The following is a 16,464-nucleotide window of genomic DNA, read 5'->3' as shown; positions in this document are numbered from 1 at the left end:
GAAACTAGTCCTATATTCCTAATGGATTCTTCTCTTCTTTAAGTTTATGTTGAAAAATGCGAAAAATTGGTACCATATTTTATAAGTTGGCATATGAATACAGTCTCATTAATCTCCCAGTCTTCTCTCCAAGATGTGTTCCAGCCCTCAGAAAAACACTTGATTTAAGATACTAATTGTAAAAGAGGACACTATGAGATTTTGTATATATGCTAAAAGTCTTCCCTAAGTTAAGGGACAAAACAAAAAGCAGGCAATTTCTGTTACAAGAAATTCAGCACTTTTCCGACAGTTTTCCACTATACTTGGAAAAAGTCTTCTCTACACACTGCAGGAACACCCCATCCATCTTTAAATGCCATCACAGGCGTTCAGCTCTTTGCCTTACAACTCTTCCTTCACTAGGAGCAAAGCTACTAAATAATTTTTGAATTAATGTTTGTGGCTTATAAAAAAAAATAAATCTAGTAATTATTGTTGTTAACCCCTCAAGACTCTGCAAAGATATATTTCCATGGAAGATTCTTCACCTGTGAAGAAGAGACCAGGACAGGCAACTTTTCTTATTTATGGTACCACACAGCAGAAAATAATCAAGATAATATGAGAAGGTGGGTCTGCTGCTGCCGTGCACTAATCACCATCTTTGGTGCGAAATGCTCCTCTAAACAGTAGAAAAGTCACTGCAATATCATTTAACAGCAGTTGCCAATAAGCAGTACATATATGATCTAGTGTCTTGATGCTTTATCCATTTATCCCTTTACCACAAAGAACATGGTTTGAACAAACATCATTTGTAGTAACACGCCATCAAGCACAGATTTTCTCACCTCAACTAAGAAGACAGTCACACACAAAATTAGAACAAAAATCAAGTTTTTGTGGATGGTAATGTATCTGAAATAGGTATTCCATGTGGTAACAGTACCCATGCTTTCAGCATCGTCAGTGAAGCATTCCTGTCAAAGAATTGATAAGACTGATAAGAATGACAATAGTATCTTTATATGAGAATTTCTGACACATGAATGCTGTCATTCGTTCTGTTAACTCCAAATAATTGAACTGCAGCATTCAAATTGGCTGATAATGGCTGGAGAGGAAGATACTGACTGGTTGAGTCATCTTTGATACAACAACACAGTTTAGAGATTATTTGAAATTTTCAGACAACACTGAAAGAAAGAGCCAAAGTTTGTCCAGCACTACCAGAAGCCCAGAAGAAATGGTGAATCGATAACTATTTTCTTTCAATGCAGATTATTACTGTGCTTTCAGAGTAAATTTGTAAATACTCTGAGGGGTTTTTTTTTTTGCTGGGATCAATAAAGCAAAGAAAAAATGGGCAGTGCTTCAGCAAATTATGACTAAATATTTTTGTAGACTTTTTTCTATCTAGGAAACTATTTCAGCAAATTTTCCTGTCCTGTGAAAATCAGCTGTCAGTTTGAAAATGAAAGTAGTTCATTATGACCTGTTGATAGTTATGAGAAAAAGGGAATTTTGGTCCAGTTCTTGGTACAAAAATCAACTTTAATTGCATGATTTCCAGCACATCCATAAAAAAAAGAGTAAAATCCTGCTTACTACTCTGTTCATTATCTGTATCAGAATATAAGAGCTAAGTGATCTGACAAATTTGTCAAATTGTATTACATTAATTTTAAAAATTGTGCTAGTACTTCAAAGGTATTTTATTTTTTCCAAGAACCTTAACATTTCAAATGTCAATTTTTCAGAAAAGTTTTAAAACAATGTTTTTCTATGTTCTGTTTTCAAATTTCATTTTAGCATATGTAATCTTAAAGGTAGATTAAAGTGCAGGAGATTAAAATTTATTGAAATCCTCTACAGATAGAATTCAAAAACTATAAAAAAATCAAGCAAAATAATTTTTTGAGGATTTCAATTATTTCGAGATATTTGACTTAAAAAAAAAATCACAGATATTCCAAAAAGATACTCCACAGAGGAATACTGCATTATGAATGACATAGTCAAGTAGAAAAATATCTAAGGAATATACTGCACTAAACTATCACCATATCAAAACCCAAGATGAATGTAAATCAACACACACCTTCAAATCCTCTTCATTGATTTCATCAGTTATGTCCAAGACACTGTCTCGAGACAAGCGTCTGGTGTAGATATCTATCTCAGAAGTCAGGTTTGTCTGAGGCACCATAGACATTTTCCGAAATGTTGTACTTCCCTTTTTAGAAAAGTTTGGTCCATAGTTCGCAGAGGTGCCTGTCATCAGATTTAACACAGACTGCCTCCTCCGACCTTGCAGCATATGGTCAGTGTTCAGCACGTTACTCCGAAGCAGACCTACATCTCCCTGTTCCAAGTCAGGTACCAGTGAGAGCCTCCTTTCTGGTGGGTCATTGTAGCCATCTTCTATCCCACTGACCTGCATCCCGTTCTTCTGCACTACTGAGAACTTCCTATTTGCATTAAGAGGATTAATAATTATGGAGTTCTTCCTTTTGTCATTAAAATCTGACGTTTGTTTAAAAGATTGCTTTTTTATTTCATTTCGTGATCCCATGCCTTCTCCTTCAATGGAAAATCGTCGGAGAGTCTCAGTTAGAATTGAATTTCTTCTCTCTGCACTGAACTGATCAAAAGAATCAAATCCCATCAGCTCTGAGCTGAAGTCTGGCCGTTGACCCTGAAGTTCAGAAAATGTTCCATAGAAATAGCAGCTCCCCTCGTGTAAAATTAATATTTTGTCAGCAATCTTTAAATGTTCCAGTTTTGAAGTAACCAAGATCCTAGTTTTATTTGCCATCAACTTGCACACACAGCTGTAAAAGATGGAAGTGTTAAAAATTAGATTTTTTTTTTCATGATGTTCTTCTCTCTTTCACTTTCAATTTATTTGCTTTTACCTGCCCCACTCCCAGAATGAGCAGTCTTAGGTGCTCCTCAGACTACAAAAGAAGTGGTAAGACAGATGTGTACAGAGCGATAATCACAGGAACCAAAAAAAGGGGGAAAATTTAATCATTTTCAGGTCAATCCAAAAAGCGCTGTTCAACATGAAAATAGGGCTACTTAGACCTTTTGCTACCAAACTTAAAAGTATTAGCTCAATTTCAAAACTTCCAGCTTTTGGCGGCGCGGATGGCAACATGTGCCCTTACTGTTTTGAGCTACAGCACCGGGACAAGCCAAAAGTCTCTGGCCAATGTGTTGCCAGTCTCTCGGTTAGTAGGCACTTTCAGGAAACCAGTCTTCCAGTAGATCACAAAAACAAGACAAAATATAGCTCTTTGTAAAAATTTATACTTACAATAGCAGGTAAGTTTGTTGTTTTTTTTTAAAATGAAAACCTTCCTGGTACACAGACATACCAGATATAAAGCCACGCACTCTGGGAGTAATAGATTATAGCAAGCTCAATATGTTGAGATGGAAGAGTGAGCAGTAATGCTCACACTTTGCCCAGGCTTGTTCCCAGCACAGTACGCTGCCCGCTGCTAACACAAAATACTCAGTCACAAGAACCCCTAAAAATAAACATCCCCAAAGGTGTAATTCTGATCACTTCGGTATTTTTGTACTGGTATTAAATTCCTGTTCTTGGTTTTACTTTGTGCTGCTTTGTGGGATTCTTAAATACAGTCTATCAAAACATACAGTACCTTTCAAATATCTCTTTTTCTGTAAAAATGTCTAAATGTCCAAAAGGAGAATCCAAGAGATACAAATCAGCATCTTTGTACACTGCTCTGAACAGAGAAAATGGAAATGACATTAAATTTCACAAGCCTTATAAAATTTCATAAATATAATTTTAAAAGAATGCCTTTACAGTTTTGTAAAAACTTGTAATTGATAAGACTTTTCTACAACATCAACAAGGAGATGGAGTTCAACGTTAAATGTGCGTACAAGACCCCTTTCAATAAAGCCTTTCCTTGCTGCAGGTCACGTTACAAAGTAACTTGGTTTTGCATTGATTTCTGTGCAATCCAAGGAACCTATACAGCGGCCTTTTACATGGGTTACACTAAAAGGTCTGTTTATGGCCTGAATCTGATGGTCCCCATCACTGTACAAGGATCACTTACATGAGAATTTAGTACCTACTGTAACATCTACCGGTGCCTGTGGGAATATTACATATATGAAAATAAGTGTGTGAAAAGACTTAGGTCTCAGCACTTTAGTTTTAAAAGTACTTGGAAACAACTTACAAGCAAGGACAAGTGTATTAGTGAGCCATAATCCTGCAAACATTATCTGAAATCGGGCTGTACAATATTTCAAGTTCAGGACATGAAAAACTGTTTGGAACGTTTGGACCCTAAGCTGTTTGTGCCTGGACTTGGCTCACTAAGACCTAAACCTGTGGTTAAGAGGCTTTTTAAAAAAATCTGTTTCAACAGAAGTTCAAAAAGACTCCTTGCCTTCCTCTGTGAGTATGAAAATCATGATATGATATGAATCAGGGTATAATCAGTAAAAAAAAATAAAAATCTGGACAGTGGCATTTTGGTACTTTCTAAAGTACTCTAAAAGTGAGTTTTGAAATCATTATGTGAAAATATTTAACCACCAAGATAAAAATCCCTCAATAATAGCATGTTATGTTAATAAACCAAGCAACTTTATTGAAAAATCCTCTGTCACAAAGGACCTCACTGACCATACATTACGATGTAGTGGCTGCACAACAACAAAAAGTTCATACTGTTCTTGGCACTTTCTTCAGCAAAGTTTTCGGTTTTCTGCTGAAATAATGGTAGCACTTGAATTATTGCTATAATTTGTATGTTGGATTTAGTAGCTATACATGACTGGCTTTAGGGTACGAGGCCAGTGAGCTAACAAACCCAAGGAATGCACTCTTTTTTTCCCTTGGTCCTTTCCTTCCCCCAGCTATAGCTACAGGCACTGACGGTGCTCTGTAAGAAAGACAAACCAGGTGATCTCCTGCTTCTCATGATGGCTGGTTGATGCCAGCAGGGATTCTCATTTCACGTGACTTTGCACAGAGTACACCAGACACATGTATGCAGCCAGTCCAAAAAAATAACACCCAGCGTATTGCCAGTGCAGATGGGTGCAGCCTGGGGCTGTAAATCCTACATTTTCTCCTCCAGCTTTCTCAAAGCTGCATCTGCAACCCACACCTCAACACCTGCACACCTTGCCACATACTGAGCTTAGACTGGAGTCCAAATGAAATGTAAAGCAGATACAACCACTGCCTTTAGGACATTTAATTGTTTTAAAAATAATATAGCTGACAATAAATATATCAATTGTATGACGCTCCAGTAAATGAGCTGTGACCATCTGAAAAGTGACAGACATGATTATTCACAGAATCTGGGAAATACTTCATGCAAATATTGCATTTTAAATGAAAATTAAGTGGGTTTTGTTGTTTGGGTTTTTTTGCTCTGCAAGCTTTGCCTGATCCTCCCCTCTGCTCTTACCTTACCACGTAAACAAGCATCCATATGTCTTTTCCCTCTCACAAATCTGCTAGAAAGCTCCACACTGAAAGCCTCTCTATTTTAATGAACCTATTTTTAGGCTCACACAGACATGCCCATCTTTCTTGGGATGCCAGTGTGGATCACCATAATGTGATTTTACTTCTACCCAGCACTTCCGAGCACGGGAACCAGCAAAATTTTCACTTGGCACAGAAATAAATTAGGCCATTTACACATCAGAGCTGTCATTACTGGATTTCTGATGATAGGTGATTCCGCTGAAACACATAGCTAATTTATAAGACAAACACCTATGTTATTGTTCTGCAGACCTTCAGAATTACTTGCTAACATTGGAAGGTCAAACAGGCAGGGCCAGACCATTATTCATAGGTACTGACTAGCCATTGCTTTCCCCTTTTTCTTTTTACAACAGAAAAAGACCAAAACTATTAGCAACATTTTTTGAAACATGGCACTTTTTTTCATTTGTCACCTGCAGACAGGGAGTATGTCATTAATTAATATAAAATCTGCTTTGTAGAAATGTCATAGCAGGGAAAGATCCTGGAATATTTCTTATTTGTATCTTTGTATGGGTTTCTTTGGTACTTAGAAAGCTACACTTAAAGATCAAAACCTCCAAACCACATCACGGAGGGAAAGATTCATCTTCAGGTCAGCCATAGCATGTATCTGACATCAAACTTTTAAAATTCAATAAATAAATATGCAGGTGTATAACAAACAATAGCATACCAAAACTCAGTTTTCTGATAGCAAAATGAAGTTCCTGATACACCTGGAGGATATTTATTTAGTAGGACTTGGTCCACATGTATTTAAATGCTTAGTCATAATACTTCCCTTATACATGAAACAGTACACTAGTTTGGTATACTTGCTGCTCTCACCTTGCTAGTGAGATCCTTGCTCGCTGGCCTCCACTTAGAATGATTCCACCTTCGCCCAGCACTGTGTAATCTTTGTCTGGGAACTTGGAAATGTCCTGTAAAAAAAAAAATTAAGAATCAGACATGTATTTTCCATATCCAAGAAACTCAAGCTACAGACTGGATGGAAGCACATTGTACAACAGTGTACAGACAGGTTAGACAGAGGTTGTAAAAAAAAAAAAAAACAAACAAAAAAAGTCCCACAGAGGTTTATTTCTTTCATTTGTTCATGTAATCAGAAATGGTGATAAAAGAAAATATACCATTTATCACAGGTAGCAATCACGAGCTGCAAGACCTCAAGAACAAATATTTGTCTTAATTGATAGATCTCCATAAAAGCGAGGAATATACCTTTATATGATATCAATCCAAGACATTAACTGTTCCAGCTTTCTGTCAAGTAACAACAATAAATGCACTTGCCACTGAAGTTAGGGAGAGCAAGAAGCAAACTCTGGATCTGAGCTCTTCAAAACCCAGAGAAATTCATACTTCACCCAGGTTCATTAAAAAAGGCTTGCACAAAATTCCTAGCCAGGAATGCCAAGAATGCTCAAGGTTTGCAAAAGGTCTGGGAGCCAAGTTCCACTGCTTGGACTGGAAGTTACAACTTATGAATATATTAAAAATGAATCTTCAGCCAATGATGAAAACAGAAAATACCGTTTCACTCTTACGTGAGACAGAGGAGGACATCCTTGTACCCCACTGGCAGAGGTGGCCAGAAATGTTCTTGAGAGAAGTATTTAGCACCGAAACCGACAATCCATGCAAACCACAATTATTCATTGAAGGGGAGACGTGGAGAACGGCTTCTGTGCCTGAAGGCTGTCTAGTTTTTCTACTTTTACAGTTGCTCTAACAAAAAATACTAATTCTGCTTTCAAGCCTTACCTTGGCCTATGTCCTTAAGCCAGTACAGTGACACCACTATCATTATGGTGATGGTAGTTCCAGGGGCATTTTCCCTGAATCGGGCTGGATGACCTCCCTGTGTCCCAGAATGCCTAGGTTGCCAGCGCGTATGACTCCAGGGCAATTTTCCCCGCATGGAGCTCAAAGCCCCAAGTATCCCAGAAGCTGCCAGCACCTTCGTTCCCTGCTTGGCAGCACAGGACTGCCCCTCTCGCTGCCTGTGCACACCCTCCAGCTCCCAAGGCAGGGATCCTCCACAGCCAAGGAAGCTGACTGAGGCATCTGGTACCAGACAAAATCAGGTCCAGTGCTCTTACAAAGATTTTTCTTTTAGTGCAACTTCTGGGGGAAAAGAAGTGGCATGCAACGTTCCTCAGAAAGTGAGCTTCAGGGAGCAGGCTTTAGGCAGCAAGGTAGAGGTAGCTTCCAGAAGAGGTAGCCTGTTTTGGGGTCTCTCTTCCCCCAGGTGGGTGAGGGGCAAGCAGGAACTCAGCTGTCTGCCTGCACTCTGGAGCATCCACAGAAATCCTGTGGCTTCTGGGAAAAAGACTAGAAGACGTGTGAAGCACTTCCAGGGCAATACAGTAGCACCTGGAATTCTAAGTTGAGCTGCTCTCTAGAAGTTCAAGTTGCATACAAAGTCAGATATAATCCAATTTTGATCACCCTGCTGTAATTTTGACAGATAATCACTCTCTGTTGGGCAGTCTTCTGGCATTCCAAGTCTCTGAGGTTTTGCAGAATAATAAAAAAAAAAATAAATAAAAATCCTTCCAGAGAAATGTTTCCTTCTTCCTCCCCTGTAAATTGCTCTGACCTCAGGAACAGATTGAACAATGCTGTTCAGCCCTGGATCAGTGACAGATGAAAGGTCCAGCCACTGAAGGACTAGAAATTGACTGCCTGGTCTGTCAGGAAATGGGAGATTCTCCCGACTTTTTAATTTGATAATAGCATTTGCTTCCTGACTTAGAGGATTCTGACCTTAAAATCAAGATGCTCTTACGTATGGAAAATCTATTGCAGATGATTTTAAAATTCTTCTCATGTTAACTAGTTATTTCCCTCTTGTAACAGGAGAGCCACACAAGCAAAATCTCAGTACTAACATAACAGCTCGGGTATTTGCAGAAAGAGGGATGTGAAAAACAGTGACGGCAACATTTTCAAAGGAAGATTTTCTGAATGTGACAGAATCGTCTTCCTACAGGTCATGAAATATTTAGAGAGAACATGTGAAATTCTGGCATGAAAGCTTTTCTGGCATTTATTTGACATGACCTGCTTAGATCACCTGTGGTTTCACTATGCATGTGGAGTCATGTTATTCATCTGTAACTTTGACATTCACCCAGTATCTTCACCTGAACACTGGGATTTGGTGGCTAATTATCTAGATATCTAAGCTGATTTCAACTGTTTCCCATTTCTACCAGTACTGCTGCCTGTAATGGTGCTGGTGCCATTGCTGTTTCCCAATTCTACTTCTTCCAAAAAAGCCCAGGGAAAGAACCGGGCGCAGCCTGTCTTCTGCAAACTGGGTAAAATCCTAGCCCTAACAAAATTAATTCCAAGGTTCCCGTTGTTTTAAGTGGTGGTGGGATTTCATCAGATACATTTCTTTGCAGGTGTGTCAACATGGAATTTTAATCAGACTTTTAATGAGTTCCCCTTCTGCTCTCTTCTACCCTTCACCTTAGGATAATATATGGCATGGAACATACAAAGAACTTTTCAGGCTGTAATTATAATAATTAAAAAATGTTTAGTAATTTCTTTCAAAGGCGTAAACAGAGTGATGAAGTCCAATAGACACACAATGCTATTTGTTGGAACATGCATTACCTATTGTAAAAAAGTACTAGGGCTGGTCCAAATACATCCTTGCTGTCATTTTATGCAGGAAGTGAAATCAAGCCAGGGACAAACCTAATGTAATGATGCTGAACAGCACAAAACCCAGCATATTAACGAAGTAGCCAGCAGATTTTCTTTAAGATTTCTAAATGCTTAAATTGGGAAACCTTTTGGTAACTACTCAGAGAAGAAACCTCCCGCAGTTCCCACAGACATTAATTACTTTCACGGGCACTCCTAATATCAGGAGCTAACAAATCTCAAGTTGCACACCTAAGAAGGCGGCAATCCTTTTATCCGTTTGCATTTTTAGCAGTGTAAATGTAATATTCATCTACCTCAGCAGCAAAGGGATGGCCTTCATAATACCTTTGGGCTTGATAAGGAAGAATATAGCCAAGACAGTTTAAGTTAACACCTCCTTTCAGAGGGAATAGGAAATACGGTCTCATTATAAAAAAAAGGAAATCTCAGAACAGACTTCACACTTCAAGTCTTTTCTGTAGAGATTGTTTGTTATCAAAATAATTTGATAAGTCATTAGCAACAATTCAAATAATAAAGCACAACAGAAAAAAAAAAAGTCTCTAAGCACCATGCCCATTGGCAAATAGTTGCTTTATATATCCAAGGCTATTCAAACTACTGAAGCAGTTCTAATGACAGAATATACATATTTCACTTATGGAGCCCATCTTTCTTCCTTAAATATGCCCTTAATTATTTGGCTTTCAATCTTCCCTCTTCTGTGTTCCCTTCAAAAGATAAAACAGTCGTGAAACTGATGGAACAGAGCAGCGCTCTTGACTGCCTCCATCTAAACTTATGCTTTCCTCTACTCCTGTTTTTACTACGGTTCCAGCTTCTTTACCATCTCCATCCCCTTCCTTTTCTTCATTGGCATTAACATTTACCACGTTTATTTTCACAGTCTCCAGAAAATCCCCCCATTCACACTGCTGCCTCCTTCTCACCCACCAAAATTCTCCCTTCTCCATTTCCTTCTTTCTCCCTGTGTTTTGGAAAAGCTGCCTCTGAATACACTTTGCAATTCCCTTTCTGCAGTATGGGCTATTTGCAATAAATTACAAGAAAAATACTGAAACCTATGTTGTATAAAATGTGAAATAAAGCTGAACACAAGTTAAGCAGAAGCAGCACCAAGGGTTTCAAGCAGGAGCTGCAATACTGTTCCACCCTGTTTGGTAATTTTTCTTTTTAGTTATAAGAGAAAAATTTACTGTTACCTCCATTCTCACTAACATGATTATTTGTGTACATCCAAGCAATCATATTCAATTCTTCTATACCAACAAGGCAGAAATGGAACTGAAACAAACATTCAGAATTTAATTTAGCGATTACTAAAAATCTTTAGATAATGAATTTGAAATGTCATTTTGCAGAAAGCATAACTTTGAATTTGTCCTGATTTTCAGTAAAGAAATCACCTTGGAAGTAAGACAGATATGAACTAAACTGCAAATTTGAAGTTTTAAAGTTTTGAAAACAAGTTCTGTGTTTCAGGCTCATACCTACTAGTGAACATTCATGTTATTTTTTAAAAGATGAAGAATTTTCAGTAACTTTTTATATCTTGGCTTGTTGGTAACCAACTTGAACATACCTGAGCCCTCATTTTCCCAGGCCAGAAGCTAGAAAACCAGATCTCTTTAAAATATTTCAAACCAGAAATTACTGTTTAAATTTTTATTTTATTTAGGTAACTCTCCTCTCTCTCCCTGTGATGCCTATGCCTATGAAACTGAGGCTTTCGTTAGATTTCAGTTGAACCATTTATGAAGGATACATGATCCAAAAGCATAAGCTTTGTTTTCACAAGAGTTTGTGACCTTGAGCAGAGTGTCAGGTTCACCCAAAACTCACATGAATGCTGGCAAAACACACTTTCTCTATGGTGAAACACTCCTATGGTGGAACAGATTTTTGAAACATGAAGTAGTTGGTATGCCGCATGTGGGTAGGTTAAACACAGGGTGAGGGAATTAAGTATGATTCCAGAAGTGACACAGAAGATAGGACAACATCCAAGGTAATCAGTCCAGAGCCCTGTACCTAAGACAGGCAGTGGGGTGGGAAGAGTTCTCTTGACTGCAACAGGTTTTTAACTAAATGATATCAACACAGAACATAGCAGAGGGGCTCTGTTAAACATACTGATCACTGATAAACTTCTTGAAGTCAGTGCATTTGGGAGTTCATTATTTTTTTTTTCTCTAATCAAGATGCTCCCCTGCTGTAAAGAAACTGTGCTAGCCTGTTTACTTTCAGTTTCCCCAGGGAGCTCACGATGTCAACATCTTCACAGCTGACCTGCCCATGATTTTGGGCCACAAACAAGAATTTCAGTGAATCTCAGTTAAAGGAGTTGGCTCATACTAGCACAAGGTGGAAAAAAGTATAAAGGTAGCCAGCTTCTGGGCTGTAATGCAATGCAATGGTTGTAGTGGGAAATGCAATGGCTGTAGTGGGAAATTTGATATATTATGTGGACTTGCTGCCTGAAAGAGGCACTTATACTATTTTAGCTGTTTACATTAGGATGAGACGAACTTCACCTTGACATGCCTGTTGCTCTCTCCAGCTATGAAGACAGGCTAAGTAACTTGCTTTCACGTAGTTTACACTGTAGACATGAATCTGATTAGGTAACCCAGCCACTTTTTAATATCCTCTCTGTTCCAGACTTGAACCCTTATTGTTCCTCTCTTCCACATGCTTTGTAATCTGGCAATATCCCTTGTGAAAACCAGGCACAAAATTAGGGCACAAAATATTTCACTCACCAACAAAATAACCTCTCAACTCCTACTGATTTAGTTATCTGCCAAAAAAACCCCACCCCAAACCAATGAACAAAAACAAACAAAAAGGAAAACAAAACCCAAATCACCACGGAAAAAAAAGAAGCTGGAGCAGTACAGTGGGATGCAAGGATATATGTTTCTGTTTCAGGGAATCCCTGACATTGAAGTGAACTCATCACCCAGGGATGGATGCCATTCTTTGCAAGGAGACATCAAACACGCAGGAACACAAACCAGGGTTTGGCATATTCACTGTCTCTTTCTTTAGTTATCCTTTCTATAATTTAAATTCTTAGATGAAAATTAATCTCCTGCACTCCCTGTAAAACCAGCTCAAAAAACACACAGGATCTGGCCTCAGATTTATTTAGTACTATTACATGGTTCGATTTCGCATGGAAAGACTTGCTCTATTTGCATGCCTTGTTAAACATTACATTCGTGAGCAGCTGGTGGCTCTCAAATCAGAACATGTGTTTACTTTAAGAGTGGTAATCTCTTAAAGGTAGTTTGCCATTATGTGTTTATGGCCTCTTAGGTAACTATTGAAGGATCAAATGAACTAACTAGGTGGAAAAATATCTTACATTGCAAAAAAGGTAAAAATGGAAGTTATGGAAGTATAGTTTACAAAACTTATGAATTACTGCACCCCTTCAGATGGGATACAATGATAGTTATTCTTGTAAAAAAATAAACAAGCATGGGCCCACTTCTGCTGTCTTTACTGGAGGAATGCATTCTCTTAGGATGATTTTGTTCGATGTTAATAACATTCAGAAACGAGGGTTCCTGTTTCACCTGTCCAAAAGTTTTACTTTTTTAACTTAGCAAGTGCTAAAACCAAACAAGAATCCCACACCCTGTGTATAGTAGGCTATTAATACTGACTTTTCAACCTAAAAATCTGAAAATCAAGCCACATTTCTTCCCCATTTTCCATTACATCAGTTATAAGGATTTTTCAAACCCTGCTTTTTCAATTGGCTGCTACTACGAATTCCTATTTATATTCATGTTATCCATACCATGATATTAAAACAACCTTCAATCTCCAGGGAAGTTACACTTGTGGAATTACTTCAAATTTAGTAGGAAGTTTCCATAGACATATAAACTCATCTAGTTTACATCTCCCAGTAGCTTTTGTTATTGAGCAATGAGAGACAAAATAATTACGCAAGATCATTTCTCAGTGTTAAATTTCTTCATCTTTGGTCCTTTATTTGAAGTGCCAGGCAAAAGTTCCCCTTCTCTTGCTAATTGATCTTTATCATGAATGTGATGAAAAGTACTTGATCAAAAGGGTAAAACACCTTGTCAAAAAAAGAGAAAAAAGGTAGTATAAACTGAGGCAGCACCATTTCATCTTACCTTACTTTTCAAGTACCTTGAAGCTTGCCTTTGGGGACTGTCTTTCGGAAATGAGTTCAGAATCCGTACCAATTACATCTTGGCTTCTCTCTATCATACCATGCTAATATAAGATTTTAAAGGTAACAGATCTGAGATAACACCTGCACACTCAAAATTAAATGCATTGTGCTGGTTTTGGCTGGGATAGCGTTCATGTTCTTCACAGCAGCTAGTACGGGGCTATGTTCTGCATTTGTGCCGGACACAGTGTTGGTAACACAGGGATGTTTTTGTTATCGCCGAGCAGCGCTTACGCAGAGCCAAGGCCTTTGCTGCTTCTCACCCCACCCCACCAGCGAGGAGGCTGCGGGTGCACAAGGAGCCGGGAGGGGACACAACCAGGAGAGCTGACCCCAGCTGACCAAAGGCATATTCCATACTGGATGAGGTCATGCTCAGCGTGTAAAGCTGGCGGAAGAAGAATAAGGGAGGGGACATTTGGAGTGATGGCATTTGTCTTCTCAAGTAACCGCTGCACGTGATGGAGCCCTGCTGTCCTGGAGATGGCTGCACACCCACCTGCCAGCTGGAAGTGGTGAATGAATTCCTAGCTTTCCTTTGCTTGTAAGCGCAGCTTTTGCTTTACTTCTTAGGCTGTCTTTATCTCAACCCACGAGATTTCTCACTTTTACTCTTCTGATTCTCTTCCCAGTTCCACCAGTGGGGAGTGAGCAAACAGCTGTGTGGTACTTAGCTGCCAGTTGGGGTTAAACCACAACACTCACTCAAACAATATTTAAAAAAAAGCTTCTGAATAAAGGACAAATGGTAAGGACTACTGATCTGTGCTGGAATGGTTTGATCTAGAAGTTGAAAGCCTTCACCTTCCTTGTTTTCTAACTGGGACCTTCATTTTAGAAAACATGTTAAATAAGGTACTCACCTCCTTGCTTGCTAAAATATTTGCTATTTCTTCAGGAAAGGAAAAAAGAAGAAGAAAGCAGTGGAGAAGGAAGAAGCAGCCTTCCTCCTATGCCTTTTTTGTAAGACTTTTTTTTACTGTGATGTTTCACAGAATGTATCATCAAATTTAAATGTACTGGCATTCACTTGAGTTCAGCATCACACAAGAATAAGGGCAATGTCTGCATACCACTTACATCTCACTGCAACCGTATTCAGTTTGTGCTAGGCTTTCAGAAATAATTTTTGCCAGTAAGGCTGTTTCTGTTGGATATCAAGAACACTAAGGTAGCTCTTAATAACGGTCCCTCTATCTCATCTCCAAAGCAGTCTTTCTTTTGTTCTATCTCCTTCTACCGCTCTTCTCTTAACCTCTGCCCATTTCCAAACTCCAGTATTTAGAACAACATTGTAAAACACGATTTTACCTCTCCTGATGCCCTACTTACCTTAAAAGGAAAAATCTAATCAAGAAATGTAATAATTATAATCACGTTCTGAATCACTTTACACATAAAAAGCGGGCTACACTACCATAGAAATACACACATAAGCTATACAAAAAGAAGTTTAAAAAGTACCTTAGGCATGCTTTTAATTATGCACACAGAGACACATTTGAGAACCCTTCTCATGCTTCTTCAGTATTATATGTCTATACAGTGACATCATGAAATTATGACAAGCAGTGGTACTTAGACCTAAAAAAATTCCCTCACCGAGTCTTTGACACACAACTGTCTTTCATTGTGGATGCTTTCAACAACTCATCTCTCATACATTTGTACATACAGGGTTGCCTTTGGTATTCCCCACATGCCAGAGGCAGCTATGGAGCAGAGCTGGGGGGACAAAAGACCATGAATGAAACCTAGCCACATGTGTGCCATCAAGCAGGACTACATTCAAAGGAACATTATTAAAACACACACTTCCCATGCACGGAGTCACAAAACAGTATCTACTGTATGGCATGATTCACTGCATCTGACCATTCATCAGTCACAAACCTACGTGATGGGCACTGAGCAAGACAACTAGTTATACATGAGAAAAAAGGACACTTGAGAGACATGTACACCTTAACTGAGCCAAGCACAGACTGGCATCCTAATGTATTGTGCACTACACAGATTTTGTCAAGTTATGCTGACAGAGTATTTACAAGGGATGCGGTTCTCCAACATATCATAATTTATTTTTTTTTAATCTTCATCTTCTGTTTCATGGTATGACATCATGAATAGATGTACTGGCACAACTGGAGGGTAGGTGAATTGCAGCAAGGCAACAAGAATAAGAAACTGAAGGCAGAAATTTCTTAAGCTAAGTATACAAGCCAAGGAAGTAAAATAGGTAGCTACCTGAACTCTTTGGACTAAAAAAATGCCCATTTTAGTGTTCTAAATTGCTATAAACTTATGTAAGCTCATAAAAGAAATTAAAAATTCCTTTTGTTGCTCATAGTTTCATTGCTTTCCAGTAATGTTAATTGTCAATATTAAAAATTCATTAAAGAATAAACCATCTTTATACAATGACTTTTCATGGTTCCATACGCAAAGAGAATAAATGTAAAACTGCAAGAGTATCTTTCAGAAAAACATCAAAAATCCTTCTTCTATCCAAGCAAAAACTACCAAAGCCCACCTGTATTTTTAGGTAAAAGTTAACATAACCAGATTTGCTGTTCTTCAGGGCTCTACAGAATAAAAATCTAATACACAACACATTTTAACCTCTAAATAAAGATCTGATTTCCTACACAGTGAGAATTTTATTCTTGGACACCTGAAAATATGGAAAGCTCTGTGAAATATTTACTTGTGCTTTCCATCTTTCATCATTACTTTGAAATAAATTTATCTCAGGTACTTAGGAACCCTAAAGAGGCTGTGTAACTCCTTAGCAAATCAATTATGTACCCATCCAAAAAGTCAGGCAGAAAAATGTAGCACTGACTTTTCCAAAAATTATCATACACCCCAAATTATTTGAGTTACACTTGTTTAATTAATTTACATATCTCCATACACCTAAAACTAAGTGCAGAGCACCTTGTATGATGTCATCCAGCTTCAGTGTCCTGTTCTGCTGACAGACAAGAACAGGCTATTATTATTC

The 16,464-nt window shown here is 38.3% G+C and overlaps 1 protein-coding gene across 1 annotated transcript in view; it reads right to left on the bottom strand.

Moving 5' to 3' along the window:
* Positions 1 to 16,464, bottom strand: part of CFTR (CF transmembrane conductance regulator) — a 91,899-nt gene that overhangs the window by 39,672 nt on the left and 35,763 nt on the right. The window contains exons 12-15 of the mRNA XM_040596259.1: positions 6,377 to 6,471; positions 3,657 to 3,743; positions 2,084 to 2,816; positions 834 to 962 (exon numbers count right to left, since the gene is read on the bottom strand). Coding sequence (XP_040452193.1) covers positions 834 to 962; positions 2,084 to 2,816; positions 3,657 to 3,743; positions 6,377 to 6,471 — 1,044 coding nt within the window. The remainder of the gene's footprint in view (positions 1 to 833; positions 963 to 2,083; positions 2,817 to 3,656; positions 3,744 to 6,376; positions 6,472 to 16,464) is intronic.

The sequence above is a fragment of the Falco naumanni genome, chromosome 5 (assembly GCF_017639655.2).
Source record: "Falco naumanni isolate bFalNau1 chromosome 5, bFalNau1.pat, whole genome shotgun sequence".
NCBI lineage: Eukaryota > Metazoa > Chordata > Aves > Falconiformes > Falconidae > Falco > Falco naumanni.
The sequence above is the reverse complement of the archived record's forward strand: the minus strand, read 5'-3'. Positions and strand labels throughout refer to the sequence as shown.